We start from the raw sequence: 20,176 nt of genomic DNA, 5'->3' as shown, positions 1-20,176 counted from the left end.
ATGCTTTTGTTGCGTTACCGCATGTTGGTTGTATGTCTTCTTTGTGTGTTTGTCCCTCCTGTGGCGCATTGCCAAAGTATTGCTTTTGTTTCCTCTCAGTGTACTTCCACTACTTGCTCTTTGATAGCTGCCTTGTTTTTTAGTTTTGGGGGAAGCCCTCAGTATTACTGCATCTGTGAGAAAGCACTACATAATACTGCATTTGTTTGCAGGCTTTCTTTTTCCGTGCCGCTCCTTCTACTGCTTCAAACATGCTTCACTGTGGCAGAAAAAGTTTATTTTCAGGCAGCGTCTGTTCACTGTATTTTTCTGAATTTTGATGCATTTTTTATTGTAGAAAATACTTGAACTTCCGTGCTGCCTTAGCACCCTCCCTCCCACTCTCCTTCCCTCCATCTGCGTTGCCTTTGCCCCTCTCCCTCCTACTCTCTATTCCGGTGACTTTTGACTCCTCTCTCTATATCTCTGTCTTTGTTAATGCTTCAAAACTCTACAAAATAGTTGAGAAACTTTATTTTGAAGCGCACAAGTCACTTACATTTTTTCTGACTTTTGCTCTTTTAGTTATACTGCAGACATAATATTCCTTTGTATAGCTCTCTTTCTCTCTTTCTCTCTCTCTCTGTATCTCTTTGTTGTCTTTACCTACTCCTTCCCTTCCCTGCACTTTAAACAGCTACCACAATTCCCAAACTTCGAGATCAACAAATGGCATCAGAGCGATACCCCCAATCTTATGGCCAATCAGAAGCTCAGATATGATGAAAGGTTGTCCTTTTTCCTTTATCATGGTTTCTGATGGCGCATAAGGGACAAGCTCCAAATCGCCACTATCTGGCATGCTGCACTGCCTGATGCTAGTGCGGCGTAATCCCCCTTTACCAGCGAGTAGTGCCCGCTGGCACAGTGTGTTGCTTCGCCGTGGCAGGCTGTGGCATACCATTGTTCTTGTTTTTAGTTATCTTATTTTATGTTCTTTACTGAAATGAAGAGATGATTGTTCACAACTGGCTGTAATTGCTGTACCAAAAATGAATCTCTGCAACGCGCACATATTTGAATATGTTTTATTTTTATTTTTATTTGATTCCAGAAATAAAGATTTACCTGGGGAAACTATGAAAATTCGAGATGAAGGAAATGAATAGCACCGACTTCAGTGTTTTCCTTTCTAATCTCCTGAAAGAATATATGAACGGTGAAAAGAATTCCACGAATCCCAGCCCTGCCAAGCCTCAGGATGACTTTGAAGTCGTGTATGTCCTTCTGGTGTTGTGCTTCTTCGGCTTCTTCACATTTGGGATCATGGTGAGCTACATCCGTTCGAAGAAGCGGGAGAGTTCCAAGGATCCCTTCCACACATACGTCGAACGGGGCTGGGAGAAGGAGGATAAGCAGATGTTCGAAGCTAGAACTATGGCGACTAATAACACCTGCCTGTTAATTCACAAAGAGTTTCCATTGGAACAACCGAGCAACGAGATCCCGGTGATGAAGCCCCTCTAAGACTTTGATTGCTCAAAGCATCATCCAGGTCATATAGTTGCTTGGGTGGTTAGTGACAGCACGTCCAATTGCCAGGTTCAATTTTCCAGGCCCCAATTGCAATCACCTCTGACTGTTGACTTCGGCCCTAAGTCAATACAATACAATACAATACAATAGAGTAATCATCGTACCATAGACCTCGATTAGTAGTAGCTAGGGTTAGAAGCTGCTACCCTTGCCTTGACATTTGGGGTCCCTTGCATTGCCTTTGAATACTTGCCCTTCGCCTAGCTCCTTCGCTGCAACAGGAGGCTGTTGAGGAGCTTTGTTACAATGCTTAACACTGTGATCCCATCTTGAATCACAGTTTAAGTGATATAACTTTCTTACCCGTTCGCATTTCTGTGAATTGACACTTATACCCCATAGCCACATGTACCCAAAATGATGTCAATAAACCTGAACGAACTTATTCATCATCAACATACAAAACATTTTCTGGAATGCATTTATTTTTAAAGTGAACATTTCCATAGGATGCAACTTAGAGACGGCATTAAATGCCAGAATGAAATTTCAAATAAATTACCTTGAAGAACTAGAGTCAGCCCTGTCATGCTTTGGAGGTATTAACTGAACTGCAAAATTACAAAGAAAGGGAGCACACTGCCTACACTCCAGCAACAAAGTGTTATCTGAAGTGCACCTGGGCGGAGTTCACTGAGTTCTCCTATGTGGAACTCCACAAAGTGCCGAAAAAACTCTGCCGCTCTACCCGGAGTCTGGGTAAGTCACGCTGTTCACACTGATTGTCGTGCTGGAGTTTCTCCCACGCTGTAAAATCAACGTGAGCGGCATCACGTGGAGCGCCAGAGGGCACTAACTTCTTTCTGCCACTCGAGTAGATTTTCTACTCGAGCGGCAGCTTCCTCAACACTAGAGGCAGCTTTCTCATCGTGAGTGGTTGCAGCTTACCGTGACCGCTCACGTTCAGAAAACTCACTTGTGCTCACCAAATTAGCGATTTCTCGCTCTCGCCATTGGTGAGCGAAAGAAAAAACTCCACTCCGCATCACTTAGCAGATTTTTTCATACCTCTGCACTCCACATGGAGTGCGGAGTGGGGAAAACTCTGCGAACTCCACTGGCGGAGTGGAATTCTTGCCCACCCCTAATCTTAAGTCTTGAATTTTGCCAAAATAAAGATCTTGGCTACGTGGGTGCCAGTCATTTCCTGTGCCAAACTAATTTCATGTTTAAAGGTGTTTTTTTATTCAGTACAAAGGCAAGAACACAAAAAAAAGTGCCATGCGCCTTATTTATGGAATGACATTAGCCGGCACTGCGGCCTGGTTAGAGTAAAAAAAAATGACTCTAACCTGGCAGCGCAGGGGTAGGGAAGAATGGGGGTTGTGCATGAAAGAATGGTGCAAGTCAGGTTAGAGTAAAAAATCTTGGCTCTAACCTGACTTGTGGCAATTTTTGACGCACAACCCCCATTGAAATGACTCCTGTCTTAGGAAAGACAGGAGTCATGCCCCCCTATCCAATGGTCATGCCCAGGGGACTTCTGTCCCCTGGGCATGGCCATTGGGCACAGTGGCATGTAGGGGGCCCAAGTTAGGCCCCCCTATGCCACTTTAAAAGTTTAAAAAAAATACTTACCTCTATTTATCTGTACTTACCTGGGATGGGTCCCCCCATCCATGGGTGTCCTCCAGGGGTGGGCGAGGGTGGTAGGGGGTGTCCCTGGGGGCAGAGAAGGGCACCTGTGTACTGCTTCCATGGTCTCCCACCATGGAAATGAGCCCACAGGTCCCTCAACGCCTGCCCTGACCCAGGCGTTAAAAAAAAGTGCAAATCAGGCTGGGCGCAATTTTTTAAGGCCCGCCCCCACCTGTGCATCAAAATGACACAGGAGTATAAATAAGGCGCACATGCCTTAAAGTCATTTTTTGCATGGGAACGCCTACCTTGCATATCATTAGCGCAAGGTAGGTTTTCATGTCCGAAAAATGACTCGAACTCCATAACTTTGCCAAAGTATAAATATGGAGTTAAGTTTGCTCCGAATTTGCGTAAAAAGAAATTACGCACATCCGACGCAAGCAGAGTATAAATATGCCCCTTAGTTTCTTTGTACAGTTCCTGCAACCACTGGCACAAAGTAATCACTGCTGTCAGTCTACTCGTGAAGAGATGAACTAACAGAGAGAAAATTACAATGTAAAGTGTCACATCTTCAGTGCTTCCCATTTATTTCAGGATTGCAGCAGAGGTCCAACACTCCTTTAGATACTAGGAAAGGGGCATGTGACAGTCCATGCCTTAGGGGTGGTGCTCACTGAAATGGGTTCTTCCCCATGACACTGAGGGACTCCTCTTTTCCCCACTTCTGTGTCACTCACCATGACCAGCACCAACTGACTAAACTGTTTTTGATGTGGGTATAAGGGTCTCCACGTGGGTAGGTTATGCAGCCATGAGTACGCCTCAGGAGTATATATGGCGATACTTGGAACACAAACATTTGGTGTCCAATGGCAGTATTGTTAAGCCTCTGGCTACACATGCCCTAGGGTGGAAGGACAAGATACCACAAGCCACCCCCATCTGGGAGACGGCGAAACTGGGAAAACAACTTGGGTTTGATAAATGGGACTTGATTGGCTTCTCCAAATTAGGGGATCTATGGGCACAAGGGGATGTGATCCCACTCGCAGATCTACAACGCAACTACCAACTTGTCCTCACCAACACATTCTGCTATCTGCAGATTCATCATGCACTCGGGCAGCACTGCCGAAAGGTATGGAGCTCCCTTAGTCTTCCACCCTTGGAGGACAGACTACTGGAACAATATATGTCCCGGAATGTCATATCCCTGACATACTTGAAATTAATTAACAACACACCGGATTCCCTGCTGCGCCTGAAGAAACAGTAGGCTCAAGATCTTGAGGGCCTAGAAAAGGATTATTGGGCAGAAGCCTTGGTGTCCCAGAGAGAGTTGGCTATATGGGTGGGGTTCTGCTAAGTGCAGCTAACAATACTCCACCAGTGCTAGTATGCACAGACCACTGTTGGCACTTTCTATCATATTGTGTGGGACTGCCAAGGAAATGCAACGGTTGTGGGAGCTGGTGATTGCATGTATGAATGAGGTGTGTGGTGGGGACAATGTGAATGTCTCATTAAGATAGTGCCTATTGAACATCTGAGACGAGATGGACCTCAAACACATGGATACATGGATGACCTTGCGACTGCCAATAACCAAACGGAGCACTGCAAGAATGTGGGGGGTGGAGCAAACACCAGAGCTGGGGGAATGGTGGTGTGATAGGGACTGGTGTATATTGGACAAGAAATTGGTATATGAAGGCCGCGACTGTCCCCAGAAGTGGGGGAAACTCTGGGTAAATGGAATGGCGACAGGGGAAATCCTGGTGCTTCTCTCGCCCACACTGTCCTTGAGGAGACCCCTCCCAATCATTCTGTTTTGAATGTTAATTCTGTCATGGGAGAGGGGGAAAGGGATGCAGGGGTTGTCAAATGTTGAGAGGAAATTGCAATTTATGAAAACACCAGTGTATGGCAGTGTCTCGTTTTTGCTCTTTATTGAATTATCAACTGAAATGATTTACAAAAAAGAGTCTTCCTGTGGGATAAAACAATACCCTGATGGTATCTATAATTTTGAGGACACCAATTACCCCTTAAGGGCCCAGGTGTTTGCCAGTACTGGACTTCTCTGTGTTCCCCCAGCTGTACTCATAGAATCTGTGACAAGAACTACTGGCCTGGCATGCACAAGTACTGTGTGGTGGAGGCACAAAATGTAGAGCATCTCTTAGGTGGATTGCATTCTTTCAAATGAGGCCACTTTCCAGCCAGTCATCATTTTGTGAGTGATACCTTGAATGTGCTTGCTATTCATTTCCCTTTGTCGTTGATTGGTGTGAGAAAGTAGCCTCTTTCTAGCCTTGTTACCCCCACTTTTGGCCTGTTTGTGAGTGTATGCCAGGGTGTTTTCACTGTCTCACTGGGATCCTGCTAGCCAGGACCCAGTGCTCATAGTGAAAACCCTATGTTTTCAGTATGTTTGTTATGTGTCACTGGGACCCTGCTAGTCAGGACCCCAGTGCTCATAAGTTTGTGGCCTATATGTATGTGTTCCCTGTGTGGTGCCTAACTGTCTCACTGAGGCTCTGCTAATCAGAACCTCAGTGGTTATGCTCTCTCATTTCTTCCAAATTGTCACTGACAGGCTAGTGACCATTTTTACCAATTTACATTGGCTTACTGGAACACCCTTATAATTCCCTAGTATATGGTACTGAGGTACCCAGGGTATTGGGGTTCCAGGAGATCTCTATGGGCTGCAGCATTTCTTTTGCCACCCATAGGGAGCTCTGACAATTCTTACACAGGCCTGCCACTGCAGCCTGAGTGAAATAACGTCCACGTTATTTCACAGCCATTTTACACTGCACTTAAGTAACTTATAAGTCACCTATATGTCTAACCTTTACCTGGTAAAGGTTAGGTGCAAAGTTACTTAGTGCGAGGGCACCCTGGCACTAGCCAAGGTGCCCCCACATTGTTCAGAGCCAATTCCCTGAACTTTGTGAGTGCGGGGACACCATTACACGCGTGCACTACATATAGGTCACTACCTATATGTAGCTTCACAATGGTAACTCCGAATATGGCCATGTAACATGTCTATGATCATGGAATTGCCCCCTCTATGCCATCCTGGCATTGTTGGTACAATTCCATGATCCCAGTGGTCTGTAGCACAGACCCTGGTACTGCCAAACTGCCCTTCCTGGGGTTTCACTGCAGCTGCTGCCAACCCCTCAGACAGGCATCTGCCCTCCTGGGGTCCAGCCAGGCCTGGCCCAGGATGGCAGAACAAAGAACTTCCTCTGAGAGAGGGTGTGACACCCTCTCCCTTTGGAAAATGGTGTGAAGGCAGGGGAGGAGTAGCCTCCCCCAGCCTCTGGAAATGCTTTGTTGGGCACAGAGGTGCCCAATTCTGCATAAGCCAGTCTACACCGGTTCAGGGACCCCTTAGCCCTGCTCTGGCGCGAAACTGGACAAAGGAAAGGGGAGTGACCACTCCCCTGACCTGCACCTCCCCTGGGAGGTGTCCAGAGCTCCTCCAGTGTGCTCCAGACCTCTGCCATCTTGGAAACAGAGGTGCTGCTGGCACACTGGACTGCTCTAAGTGGCCAGTGCCACCAGGTGACGTCAGAGACTCCTTCTGATAGGCTCCTTCAGGTGTTAGTAGCCTATCCTCTCTCCTAAGTAGCCAAACCCTCTTTTCTGGCTATTTAGGGTCTCTGTCTCTGGGGAAACTTTAGATAACGAATGCAAGAGCTCATCCGAGTTCCTCTGCATCTCTCTCTTCACCTTCTGCCAAGGAATCGACTGCTGACCGCGCTGGAAGCCTGCAAACCTCCAACATAGTAGCAAAGACGACTACTGCAACTCTGTAACGCTGATCCTGCCGCCTTCTCGACTGTTTTCCTGCTTGTGCATGCTGTGGGGGTAGCCTGCCTCCTCTCTGCACCAGAAGCTCCGAAGAAATCTCCTGTGGGTCGATGGAATCTTCCCCCTGCAACCGCAGGCACCAAAAAGCTGCATTACCGGTCCATTGGGTCTCCTCTCAGCACGACGAGCGAGGTCCCTCGAATCCAGCAACTCTGTCCAAGTGACCCCCACAGTCCAGTAACTCTTCAGTCCAAGTTTGGTGGAGGTTAGTCCTTGCCTCACCTCGCTGGGCTGCATTGCTGGGAACCGCGACTTTGCAGCTACTCCGGCCCCTGTGCACTTCCGGCGGAAATCCTTTGTGCACAGCCAAGCCTGGGTCCACGGCATTCTAACCTGCATTGCACGACTTTCTAAGTTGGTCTCCGGCGACGTGGGACTCCTTTATGCAACTTCGGCGAGCACCGTTTCATGCATCCTTTTAGTGCCTGTTTCTGGCATTTCTCCGGGTGCTACCTGCTTCAGAGAGGGCTCCTTGTCTTGCTCGACGTCCCCTCTCTCTGCTGGTCCAATTTGCGACCTCCTGGTCCCTCCTGGGCCTCAGCAGCGTCCAAAAATGCTAACCACACGATTTGCAGCTAGCAAGGCTTGTTGGCGTTCTTTCAGCGGGAAAATACTTTTGCACGACTCTCCACGGCAAGAGGGATCCGTCCACTGAAGGGGAAGTCTCTAGCCCTTTTCGTTCCTGCAGAAACCTCAGCTTCTTCTGTCCAGTAGAAGCTTCTTTGCACCCGCAGCTGGCATTTCCTGGGCATTTGCCCATCTCCGACTTGCTTGTGACTTTTGGACTTGGTCCCCTTGTTCCACAGGTACCCTAGATTGGAAATCCACAGTTGTTGCATTGCTGGTTTGTGTCTTTCCTGCATTATTCCTCTAACACGACTTCTTTGTCCTTAGGGGAACTTTAGTGCACTTTGCACTCACTTTTCAGGGTCTTGGGGAGGGTTATTTTTCTAACTCTCACTATTTTCTAATAGTCCCAGCGACCCTCTACAAGGTTACATAGGTTTGGGGTCCATTCGTGGTTCGCATTCCACTTTTGGAGTATATGGTTTGTGTTGCCCCTATCCCTATGTTTCCCCATTGCATCCTATTGTAACTATACATTGTTTGCACTGTTTTCTAAGACTATACTGCATATTTTTGCTATTGTGTATATATATCTTGTTTATATTTCCTATCCTCTCACTGAGGGTACACTCTAAGATACTTTGGCATATTGTCATAAAAATAAAGTACCTTTATTTTTAGTATAACTGTGTATTGTGTTTTCTTATGATATTGTGCATATGACACTAAGTGGTACTGTAGTAGCTTCACACGTCTCCTAGTTCAGCCTAAGCTGCTCTGCTAAGCTACCATTATCTATCAGCCTAAGCTGCTAGACACCCTATACACTAATAAGGGATAACTGGGCCTGGTGCAAGGTGCAAGTACCCCTTGGTACTCACTACAAGCCAGTCCAGCCTCCTACATTGGTTGTGCAGTGGTGGGATAAGTGCTTTGAGACTACTTAGCACTCTTGTCATTGTACTTTTCATAAGAGAAAAATATACAAAACAAGGTCAGTGTATATACACATAGCCAAAAAGTTTTGCATTTCCTCTTTTCACTCTTTTCTAAGTGCTGAAAAGTACTTGTAACTTTCTAAAAAGTTCTAAAAAGTTTTAAAAGTTTTTTTCTCTGTCTTTCTAAAAGCTCTGACAAACTTTTTATCTTTTACTATCACTTTAACTCTCTCTAAAAATGTCTGGCACAGGCCAAAATGTTGATCTGTCCAAACTTGCATATGACAACCTTAGCTGGAAAAGAGCAAGGAGTCTCTGTATAGAGAGAGGTTTGAGTGTAGTGAAGAATCCTTCCTTGGAACTGTTACTGAACATGCTTAGAGAACAGGATAAGGCCATAGGTGCCTCATCTGTTGAAAAAGTACCTAATAGTTCCCAATCTGATTCAGGGACTCCCCCAGGAAAAGATTCAGGAAAGAAACTTCCTAGCCTGCCCATTACTAGACAGTCTAGCATAGTTGGTAATGATGATGAGCCACACCATACAAATAGTGTTGTCTCACATCATAGCAAAAGCATTTATTCTCACCATACTGGTAGTAATGTTTCTGTTAGCCAAGCTGTTAGGGTGGCTTCTGTAAGGGACAGGTCTCCTTCTGTTCATTCCCATCATACCTCTGTATCTAGGAATGTCCCTCCCACCAACCCTGATGACAGAATGTTAGAGAGGGAACTCAATAAGTTGAGGGTGGAACAAACCAGACTGAAGCTTAAAAAGCAACAGCTGGATTTGGATAGACAGTCTTTAGAATTAGAGAAGGAAAGACAGAAGTTGGGTTTAGAAACCCATGGTGGCAGCAGCAGTATTCCCCATAGTCATCCTGCAAAAGAGCATGATTCCAGGAATCTGCACAAGATAGTTCCCCCTTACAAGGAGGGGGATGACATTAACAAGTGGTTTGCTGCACTTGAGAGGGCCTGTGTTGTACAAGATGTCCCTCAAAGGCAGTGGGCTGCTATCCTATGGCTATCATTTAGTGGAAAAGGTAGGGATAGGCTCCTTACTGTGAAAGAAAATGATGCTAATAATTTCCAAGTTCTTAAGAATGCACTCCTGGATGGTTATGGCTTAACCACTGAACAGTACAGGATAAAGTTCAGAGAGACCAAAAAGGAGTCTTCACAAGACTGGGTTGATTTCATTGACCATTCAGTGAAGGCCTTGGAGGGGTGGTTACATGGCAGTAAAGTTACTGATTATGAAAGCCTGTATAACACAATCCTGAGAGAGCATATACTTAATAATTGTGTGTCTGATTTGTTGCACCAGTACCTGGTAGACTCTGATCTGACCTCTCCCCAAGAATTGGGAAAGAAGGCAGACAAATGGGTCAGAACAAGGGTGAACAGAAAAGTTCATACAGGGGGTGACAAAGAGGGCAATAAGAAGAAAGATGGTGAAAAATCTCAAGATAAGCATGGGGATAAGGGTAAAACCAAAGATCCCACTTCAAATCTTAAACACTCTTCAGAGGGTGGGGATAAAACTAATTCTTCCTCTTCTTCTCAACCTGCACACATTAAAAAGCCTTGGTGCTTTGTGTGTAAAAACAGAGGCCATAGGCCAGGGGATAAGTCCTGTCCAGGTAAACCCCCTGAGCCTACCACCACTAATACATCAAGCTCTAGTGCCCCTAGCAGTAGTGGTACTAGTGGTGGGATTGCTGGCAACAGTCAAGTTAAGGGTGTAGTTGGGTTCACTTTTGGGTCCATAGTAGAAACTGGGGTAGTCAGTCCCAAGACAGTTTCTGTCACACCTAGTGGCATTGGCCTTGCCACACTGGCTGCTTGTCCCCTTACAATGGATAAGTACAGGCAGACAGTTTCAATAAATGGTGTTGAGGCCTTGGCCTACAGGGACACAGGCGCCAGTATCACTTTGGTGACTGAAAACCTAGTGCATCCTGATCAACACATCATTGGACAACAGTATAAGATTATTGATGTCCATAACTCCACTAAGTTTCTCCCCTTAGCTATAATTCAGTTTAGTTGGGGTGGAGTTACTGGCCCTAAGCAGGTGGTGGTATCACCTAGCTTACCTGTAGACTGTCTCTTAGGTAATGACCTAGAGGCCTCAGGTTGGGCTGATGTAGAGTTTTATGCCCATGCAGCCATGCTGGGCATCCCTGAGGAATTGTTCCCTCTCATTTCTACTGAAATGAAAAAGCAAAGGAGAGAAGGCCTGAAAACTCAGGATCCCTCTCCATCAACAGGTAAAAAGGGTATCACAGTATCCCCTAACCACCCTACCATTCAGGATACCATTCCTGTGGTGGGAGAAACCTCTCCTGGGGTGGCACCTGTTCCAAGGGAAGCATCAGCTGGCAAAGCTGGACTCCCTGAGGTAGAAGTACCTCTCTGTGGGATAACTAACATTGGTGAGAAAAAGAGCACCATTTTAGTTAACATGGAGCATCCCTCCAACCCTCCCAGAGAAACTTTAGTGCAGAAACTCTGCACTGCCTCACACCACTTAGGACAGCATCCCTGCCCTAGTGTGGAGCTCATAGGACAGCATCCCTGCCCTGCTCCAACTCAAGAGAAACAGCATCCCTGTTCTCTCTTCCAGCCATATGGACAAAGTTTTTGCCCAGCTATGGCTTTACTGAGACAGCATCCCTGTCTGGCATTTCCATCATTACAAATAGGTTCAGTGGATAATTCCCACTGCTCTAAACTAAAACTTACTGATAGAAACTCTGAAAATACATCTTCACATTGTTGGTTAGCTAAAAAACTTCAAACAGGGTGGTTTACATCCCCACAGGGAAGTAACCATATAGTGGATGATAAAGGGAGTAACCAGTCTATTGCAGAGCTACTCTCTACTTATCACCACTTAGACAATAAAGTCTCAACTGGCCAAGGTTAGCCTTATTGTCCTTCGTTTGGGGGGGGGGTTGTGTGAGAAAGTAGCCTCTTTCTAGCCTTGTTACCCCCACTTTTGGCCTGTTTGTGAGTGTATGCCAGGGTGTTTTCACTGTCTCACTGGGATCCTGCTAGCCAGGACCCAGTGCTCATAGTGAAAACCCTATGTTTTCAGTATGTTTGTTATGTGTCACTGGGACCCTGCTAGTCAGGACCCCAGTGCTCATAAGTTTGTGGCCTATATGTATGTGTTCCCTGTGTGGTGCCTAACTGTCTCACTGAGGCTCTGCTAATCAGAACCTCAGTGGTTATGCTCTCTCATTTCTTCCAAATTGTCACTGACAGGCTAGTGACCATTTTTACCAATTTACATTGGCTTACTGGAACACCCTTATAATTCCCTAGTATATGGTACTGAGGTACCCAGGGTATTGGGGTTCCAGGAGATCTCTATGGGCTGCAGCATTTCTTTTGCCACCCATAGGGAGCTCTGACAATTCTTACACAGGCCTGCCACTGCAGCCTGAGTGAAATAACGTCCACGTTATTTCACAGCCATTTTACACTGCACTTAAGTAACTTATAAGTCACCTATATGTCTAACCTTTACCTGGTAAAGGTTAGGTGCAAAGTTACTTAGTGTGAGGGCACCCTGGCACTAGCCAAGGTGCCCCCACATTGTTCAGAGCCAATTCCCTGAACTTTGTGAGTGCGGGGACACCATTACACGCGTGCACTACATATAGGTCACTACCTATATGTAGCTTCACAATGGTAACTCCGAATATGGCCATGTAACATGTCTATGATCATGGAATTGCCCCCTCTATGCCATCCTGGCATTGTTGATACAATTCCATGATCCCAGTGGTCTGTAGCACAGACCCTGGTACTGCCAAACTGCCCTTCCTGGGGTTTCACTGCATCTGCTGCTGCTGCCAACCCCTCAGACAGGCATCTGCCCTCCTGGGGTCCAGCCAGGCCTGGCCCAGGATGGCAGAACAAAGAACTTCCTCTGAGAGAGGGTGTGACACCCTCTCCCTTTGGAAAATGGAGTGAAGGCAGGGGAGGAGTAGCCTCCCCCAGCCTCTGGAAATGCTTTGTTGGGCACAGAGGTGCCCAATTCTGCATAAGCCAGTCTACACTGGTTCAGGGACCCCTTAGCCCTGCTCTGGCGCGAAACTGGACAAAGGAAAGGGGAGTGACCACTCCCCTGACCTGCACCTCCCCTGGGAGGTGTCCAGAGCTCCTCCAGTGTGCTCCAGACCTCTGCCATCTTGGAAACAGAGGTGCTGCTGGCACACTGGACTGCTCTGAGTGGCCAGTGCCACCAGGTGACGTCAGAGACTCCTTCTGATAGGCTCCTTCAGGTGTTAGTAGCCTATCCTCTCTCCTAAGTAGCCAAACCCTCTTTTCTGGCTATTTAGGGTCTCTGTCTCTGGGGAAACTTTAGATAACGAATGCAAGAGCTCATCCGAGTTCCTCTGCATCTCTCTCTTCACCTTCTGCCAAGGAATCGACTGCTGACCGCGCTGGAAGCCTGCAAACCTCCAACATAGTAGCAAAGACGACTACTGCAACTCTGTAACGCTGATCCTGCCGCCTTCTCGACTGTTTTCCTGCTTGTGCATGCTGTGGGGGTAGCCTGCCTCCTCTCTGCACCAGAAGCTCCGAAGAAATCTCCCGTGGGTCGATGGAATCTTCCCCCTGCAACCGCAGGCACCAAAAAGCTGCATTACCGGTCCCTTGGGTCTCCTCTCAGCACGACGAGCGAGGTCCCTCGAATCCAGCAACTCTGTCCAAGTGACCCCCACAGTCCAGTAACTCTTCAGTCCAAGTTTGGTGGAGGTAAGTCCTTGCCTCACCTCGCTGGGCTGCATTGCTGGGAACCGCGACTTTGCAGCTTCTCTGGCCCCTGTGCACTTCCGGCGGAAATCCTTTGTGCACAGCCAAGCCTGGGTCCACGGCACTCTAACCTGCATTGCACGACTTTCTAAGTTGGTCTCCGGCGACGTGGGACTCCTTTATGCAACTTCGGCGAGCACCGTTTCACGCATCCTTGTAGTGCCTGTTTCTGGCATTTCTCCGGGTGCTACCTGCTTCAGAGAGGGCTCCTTGTCTTGCTCGACGTCCCCTCTCTCTGCTGGTCCAATTTGCGACCTCCTGGTCCCTCCTGGGCCTCAGCAGCGTCCAAAAATGCTAACCACACGATTTGCAGCTAGCAAGGCTTGTTGGCGTTCTTTCGGCGGGAAAACACTTCTGCACGACTCTCCACGGCAAGAGGGATCCGTCCACCAAAGGGAAAGTCTTTAGCCCTTTTCGTTCCTGCAGAAACCTCAGCTTCTTCTGTCCAGTAGAAGCTTCTTTGCAACCGCAGCTGGCATTTCCTGGGCATTTGCCCATCTCCGACTTGCTTGTGACTTTTGTACTTGGTCCCCTTGTTCCACAGGTACCCTAGATTGGAAATCCACAGTTGTTGCATTGCTGGTTTGTGTCTTTCCTGCATTATTCCTCTAACACGACTTCTTTGTCCTTAGGGGAACTTTAGTGCACTTTGCACTCACTTTTCAGGGTCTTGGGGAGGGTTATTTTTCTAACTCTCACTATTTTCTAATAGTCCCAGCGACCCTCTACAAGGTTACATAGGTTTGGGGTCCATTCGTGGTTCGCATTCCACTTTTGGAGTATATGGTTTGTGTTGCCCCTATCCCTATGTTTCCCCATTGCATCCTATTGTAACTATACATTGTTTGCACTGTTTTCTAAGACTATACTGCATATTTTTGCTATTGTGTATATATATCTTGTGTATATTTCCTATCCTCTCACTGAGGGTACACTCTAAGATACTTTGGCATATTGTCATAAAAATAAAGTACCTTTATTTTTAGTATAACTGTGTATTGTGTTTTCTTATGATATTGTGCATATGACACTAAGTGGTACTGTAGTAGCTTCACACGTCTCCTAGTTCAGCCTAAGCTGCTCTGCTAAGCTACCATTATCTATCAGCCTAAGCTGCTAGACACCCTATACACTAATAAGGGATAACTGGGCCTGGTGCAAGGTGCAAGTACCCCTTGGTACTCACTACAAGCCAGTCCAGCCTCCTACATTGGTTGTGCAGTGGTGGGATAAGTGCTTTGAGACTACTTAGCACTCTTGTCATTGTACTTTTCATAAGAGAAAAATATACAAAACAAGGTCAGTGTATATACACATAGCCAAAAAGTTTTGCATTTCCTCTTTTCACTCTTTTCTAAGTGCTGAAAAGTACTTGTAACTTTCTAAAAAGTTCTAAAAAGTTTTAAAAGTTTTTTTCTCTGTCTTTCTAAAAGCTCTGACAAACTTTTTATCTTTTACTATCACTTTAACTCTCTCTAAAAATGTCTGGCACAGGCCAAAATGTTGATCTGTCCAAACTTGCATATGACAACCTTAGCTGGAAAAGAGCAAGGAGTCTCTGTATAGAGAGAGGTTTGAGTGTAGTGAAGAATCCTTCCTTGGAACTGTTACTGAACATGCTTAGAGAACAGGATAAGGCCATAGGTGCCTCATCTGTTGAAAAAGTACCTAATAGTTCCCAATCTGATTCAGGGACTCCCCCAGGAAAAGATTCAGGAAAGAAACTTCCTAGCCTGCCCATTACTAGACAGTCTAGCATAGTTGGTAATGATGATGAGCCACACCATACAAATAGTGTTGTCTCACATCATAGCAAAAGCATTTATTCTCACCATACTGGTAGTAATGTTTCTGTTAGCCAAGCTGTTAGGGTGACTTCTGTAAGGGACAGGTCTCCTTCTGTTCATTCCCATCATACCTCTGTATCTAGGAATGTCCCTCCCACCAAGCCTGATGACAGAATGTTAGAGAGGGAACTCAATAAGTTGAGGGTGGAACAAACCAGACTGAAGCTTAAAAAGCAACAGCTGGATTTGGATAGACAGTCTTTAGAATTAGAGAAGGAAAGACAGAAGTTGGGTTTAGAAACCCATGGTGGCAGCAGCAGTATTCCCCATAGTCATCCTGCAAAAGAGCATGATTCCAGGAATCTGCACAAGATAGTTCCCCCTTACAAGGAGGGGGATGACATTAACAAGTGGTTTGCTGCACTTGAGAGGGCCTGTGTTGTACAAGATGTCCCTCAAAGGCAGTGGGCTGCTATCCTATGGCTATCATTTAGTGGAAAAGGTAGGGATAGGCTCCTTACTGTGAAAGAAAATGATGCTAATAATTTCCAAGTTCTTAAGAATGCACTCCTGGATGGTTATGGCTTAACCACTGAACAGTACAGGATAAAGTTCAGAGAGACCAAAAAGGAGTCTTCACAAGACTGGGTTGATTTCATTGACCATTCAGTGAAGGCCTTGGAGGGGTGGTTACATGGCAGTAAAGTTACTGATTATGAAAGCCTGTATAACACAATACTGAGAGAGCATATACTTAATAATTGTGTGTCTGATTTGTTGCACCAGTACCTGGTAGACTCTGATCTGACCTCTCCCCAAGAATTGGGAAAGAAGGCAGACAAATGGGTCAGAACAAGGGTGAACAGAAAAGTTCATACAGGGGGTGACAAAGAGGGCAATAAGAAGAAAGATGGTGAAAAATCTCAAGATAAGCATGGGGATAAGGGTAAAACCAAAGATCCCACTTCAAATCTTAAACACTCTTCAGAGGGTGGGGATAAAACTAATTCTTCCTCTTCTTCTCAACCTGCACACATTAAAAAGCCTTGGTGCTTTGTGTGTAAAAACAGAGGCCATAGGCCAGGGGATAAGTCCTGTCCAGGTAAACCCCCTGAGCCTACCACCACTAATACATCAAGCTCTAGTGCCCCTAGCAGTAGTGGTACTAGTGGTGGGATTGCTGGCAACAGTCAAGTTAAGGGTGTAGTTGGGTTCACTTTTGGGTCCATAGTAGAAACTGGGGTAGTCAGTCCCAAGACAGTTTCTATCACACCTAGTGGCATTGGCCTTGCCACACTGGCTGCTTGTCCCCTTACAATGGATAAGTACAGGCAGACAGTTTCAATAAATGGTGTTGAGGCCTTGGCCTACAGGGACACAGGTGCCAGTATCACTTTGGTGACTGAAAACCTAGTGCATCCTGATCAACACATCATTGGACAACAGTATAAGATTATTGATGTCCATAACTCCACTAAGTTTCTCCCCTTAGCTATAATTCAGTTTAGTTGGGGTGGAGTTACTGGCCCTAAGCAGGTGGTGGTATCACCTAGCTTACCTGTAGACTGTCTCTTAGGTAATGACCTAGAGGCCTCAGGTTGGGCTGATGTAGAGTTTTATGCCCATGCAGCCATGCTGGGCATCCCTGAGGAATTGTTCCCTCTCATTTCTACTGAAATGAAAAAGCAAAGGAGAGAAGGCCTGAAAACTCAGGATCCCTCTCCATCAACAGGTAAAAAGGGTATCACAGTATCCCCTAACCACCCTACCATTCAGGATACCATTCCTGTGGTGGGAGAAACCTCTCCTGGGGTGGCACCTGTTCCAAGGGAAGCATCAGCTGGCAAAGCTGGACTCCCTGAGGTAGAAGTACCTCTCTGTGGGATAACTAACATTGGTGAGAAAAAGAGCACCATTTTAGTTAACATGGAGCATCCCTCCAACCCTCCCAGAGAAACTTTAGTGCAGAAACTCTGCACTGCCTCACAACACTTAGGACAGCATCCCTGCCCTAGTGTGGAGCTCATAGGACAGCATCCCTGCCCTGCTCCAACTCAAGAGAAACAGCATCCCTGTTCTCTCTTCCAGCCATATGGACAAAGTTTTTGCCCAGCTATGGCTTTACTGAGACAGCATCCCTGTCTGGCATTTCCATCATTACAAATAGGTTCAGTGGATAATTCCCACTGCTCTAAACTAAAACTTACTGATAGAAACTCTGAAAATACATCTTCACATTGTTGGTTAGCTAAAAAACTTCAAACAGGGTGGTTTACATCCCCACAGGGAAGTAACCATATAGTGGATGATAAAGGGAGTAACCAGTCTATTGCAGAGCTACTCTCTACTTATCACCACTTAGACAATAAAGTCTCAACTGGCCAAGGTTAGCCTTATTGTCCTTCGTTTGGGGGGGGGGTTGTGTGAGAAAGTAGCCTCTTTCTAGCCTTGTTACCCCCACTTTTGGCCTGTTTGTGAGTGTATGCCAGGGTGTTTTCACTGTCTCACTGGGATCCTGCTAGCCAGGACCCAGTGCTCATAGTGAAAACCCTATGTTTTCAGTATGTTTGTTATGTGTCACTGGGACCCTGCTAGTCAGGACCCCAGTGCTCATAAGTTTGTGGCCTATATGTATGTGTTCCCTGTGTGGTGCCTAACTGTCTCACTGAGGCTCTGCTAATCAGAACCTCAGTGGTTATGCTCTCTCATTTCTTCCAAATTGTCAGTGACAGGCTATTGACCATTTTTACCAATTTACATTGGCTTACTGGAACACCCTTATAATTCCCTAGTATATGGTACTGAGGTACCCAGGGTATTGGGGTTCCAGGAGATCTCTATGGGCTGCAGCATTTCTTTTGCCACCCATAGGGAGCTCTGACAATTCTTACACAGGCCTGCCACTGCAGCCTGAGTGAAATAACGTCCACGTTATTTCACAGCCATTTTACACTGCACTTAAGTAACTTATAAGTCACCTATATGTCTAACCTTTACCTGGTAAAGGTTAGGTGCAAAGTTACTTAGTGCGAGGGCACCCTGGCACTAGCCAAGGTGCCCCCACATTGTTCAGAGCCAATTCCCTGAACTTTGTGAGTGCGGGGACACCATTACACGCGTGCACTACATATAGGTCACTACCTATATGTAGCTTCACAATGGTAACTCCGAATATGGCCATGTAACATGTCTATGATCATGGAATTGCCCCCTCTATGCCATCCTGGCATTGTTGGTACAATTCCATGATCCCAGTGGTCTGTAGCACAGACCCTGGTACTGCCAAACTGCCCTTCCTGGGGTTTCACTGCATCTGCTGCTGCTGCCAACCCCTCAGACAGGCATCTGCCCTCCTGGGGTCCAGCCAGGCCTGGCCCAGGATGGCAGAACAAAGAACTTCCTCTGAGAGAGGGTGTGACACCCTCTCCCTTTGGAAAATGGTGTGATGGCAGGGGAGGAGTAGCCTCCCCCAGCCTCTGGAAATGCTTTGTTGGGCACAGAGGTGCCCAATTCTGCATAAGCCAGTCTACACCGGTTCAGGGACCCCTTAGCCCTGCTCTGGCGCGAAACTGGACAAAGGAAAGGGGAGTGACCACTCCCCTGACCTGCACCTCCCCTGGGAGGTGTCCAGAGCTCCTCCAGTGTGCTCCAGACCTCTACCATCTTGGAAACAGAGGTGCTGCTGGCACACTGGACTGCTCTGAGTGGCCAGTGCCACCAGGTGACGTCAGAGACTCCTTCTGATAGGCTCCTTCAGGTGTTAGTAGCCTATCCTCTCTCCTAAGTAGCCAAACCCTCTTTTCTGGCTATTTAGGGTCTCTGTCTCTGGGGAAACTTTAGATAACGAATGCAAGAGCTCATCCGAGTTCCTCTGCATCTCTCTCTTCACCTTCTGTCAAGGAATCGACTGCTGACCGCGCTGGAAGCCTGCAAACCTCCAACATAGTAGCAAAGACGACTACTGCAACTCTGTAACGCTGATCCTGCCGCCTTCTCGACTGTTTTCCTGCTTGTGCATGCTGTGGGGGTAGCCTGCCTCCTCTCTGCACCAGAAGCTCCGAAGAAATCTCCTGTGGGTCGATGGAATCTTCCCCCTGCAACCGCAGGCACCAAAAAGCTGCATTACCGGTCCCTTGGGTCTCCTCTCAGCACGACGAGGGAGGTCCCTCGAATCCAGCAACTCTGTCCAAGTGACCCCCACAGTCCAGTAACTCTTCAGTCCAAGATTGGTGGAGGTAAGTCCTTGCCTCACCTCGCTGGGCTGCATTGCTGGGAACCGCGACTTTGCAGCTACTCCGGCCCCTGTGCACTTCCGGTGGAAATCCTTTGTGCACAGCCAAGCCTGGGTCCACGGCACTCTAACCTGCATTGCACGACTTTCTAAGTTGGTCTCCGGCGACGTGGGACTCCTTTATGCAACTTCGGCGAGCACCGTTTCACGCATCCTTGTAGTGCCTGTTTCTGGCATTTCTCTGGGTGCTACCTGCTTCAGAGAGGGCTCCTTATCTTGCTCGACGTCCCATCTCTCTGCTGTTCCAATTTGCGACCTCCTGGTCCCTCCTGGGCCTCAGCAGCGTCCAAAAATGCTAACCACACGATTTGCAGCTAGCAAGGCTTGTTGGCATTCTTTCGGCGGGAAAACACTTCTGCACGACTCTCCACAGTAAGAGGGATCCGTCCACCGAAGGGAAAGTCTCTAGCCCTTTTCGTTCCTGCAGAAACCTCAGCTTCTTCTGTCCAGTAGAAGCTTCTTTGCACCCGCAGCTGGCATTTCCTGGGCATTTGCCCATCTCCGACTTGCTTGTGACTTTTGGACTTGGTACCCTTGTTCCACAGGTACCCTAGATTGGAAATCCACAGTTGTTGCATTGCTGGTTTGTGTCTTTCCTGCATTATTCCTCTAACACAACTTCTTTGTCCTTAGGGGAACTTTAGTGCACTTTGCATTCACTTTTCAGGGTCTTGGGGAGGGTTATTTTTCTAACTCTCACTATTTTC

General features: G+C 47.0%; 1 protein-coding gene across 1 annotated transcript; it reads left to right on the top strand.

Moving 5' to 3' along the window:
* Positions 1 to 1,131: 1,131 nt before the first annotated feature.
* On the top strand, positions 1,132 to 1,506 carry LOC138249604 (potassium voltage-gated channel subfamily E member 1-like). Its single transcript, XM_069203547.1, has one exon. The coding sequence runs from the start codon at positions 1,132 to 1,134 to the stop codon at positions 1,504 to 1,506; it is 375 nt and encodes a 124-aa protein (XP_069059648.1).
* Positions 1,507 to 20,176: the final 18,670 nt, after the last annotated feature.

The sequence above is a fragment of the Pleurodeles waltl genome, chromosome 8 (assembly GCF_031143425.1).
Source record: "Pleurodeles waltl isolate 20211129_DDA chromosome 8, aPleWal1.hap1.20221129, whole genome shotgun sequence".
Taxonomy (NCBI): domain Eukaryota; kingdom Metazoa; phylum Chordata; class Amphibia; order Caudata; family Salamandridae; genus Pleurodeles; species Pleurodeles waltl.
This window is presented reverse-complemented; position numbering and strand designations above follow the sequence as displayed.

Coding starts and splice junctions, on each gene's coding strand:
- LOC138249604 (XM_069203547.1), top strand. CDS start 1,132: ATGAAGGAAATGAATAGCACCGACTTCAGTGTTTTCCTTTCTAATCTC.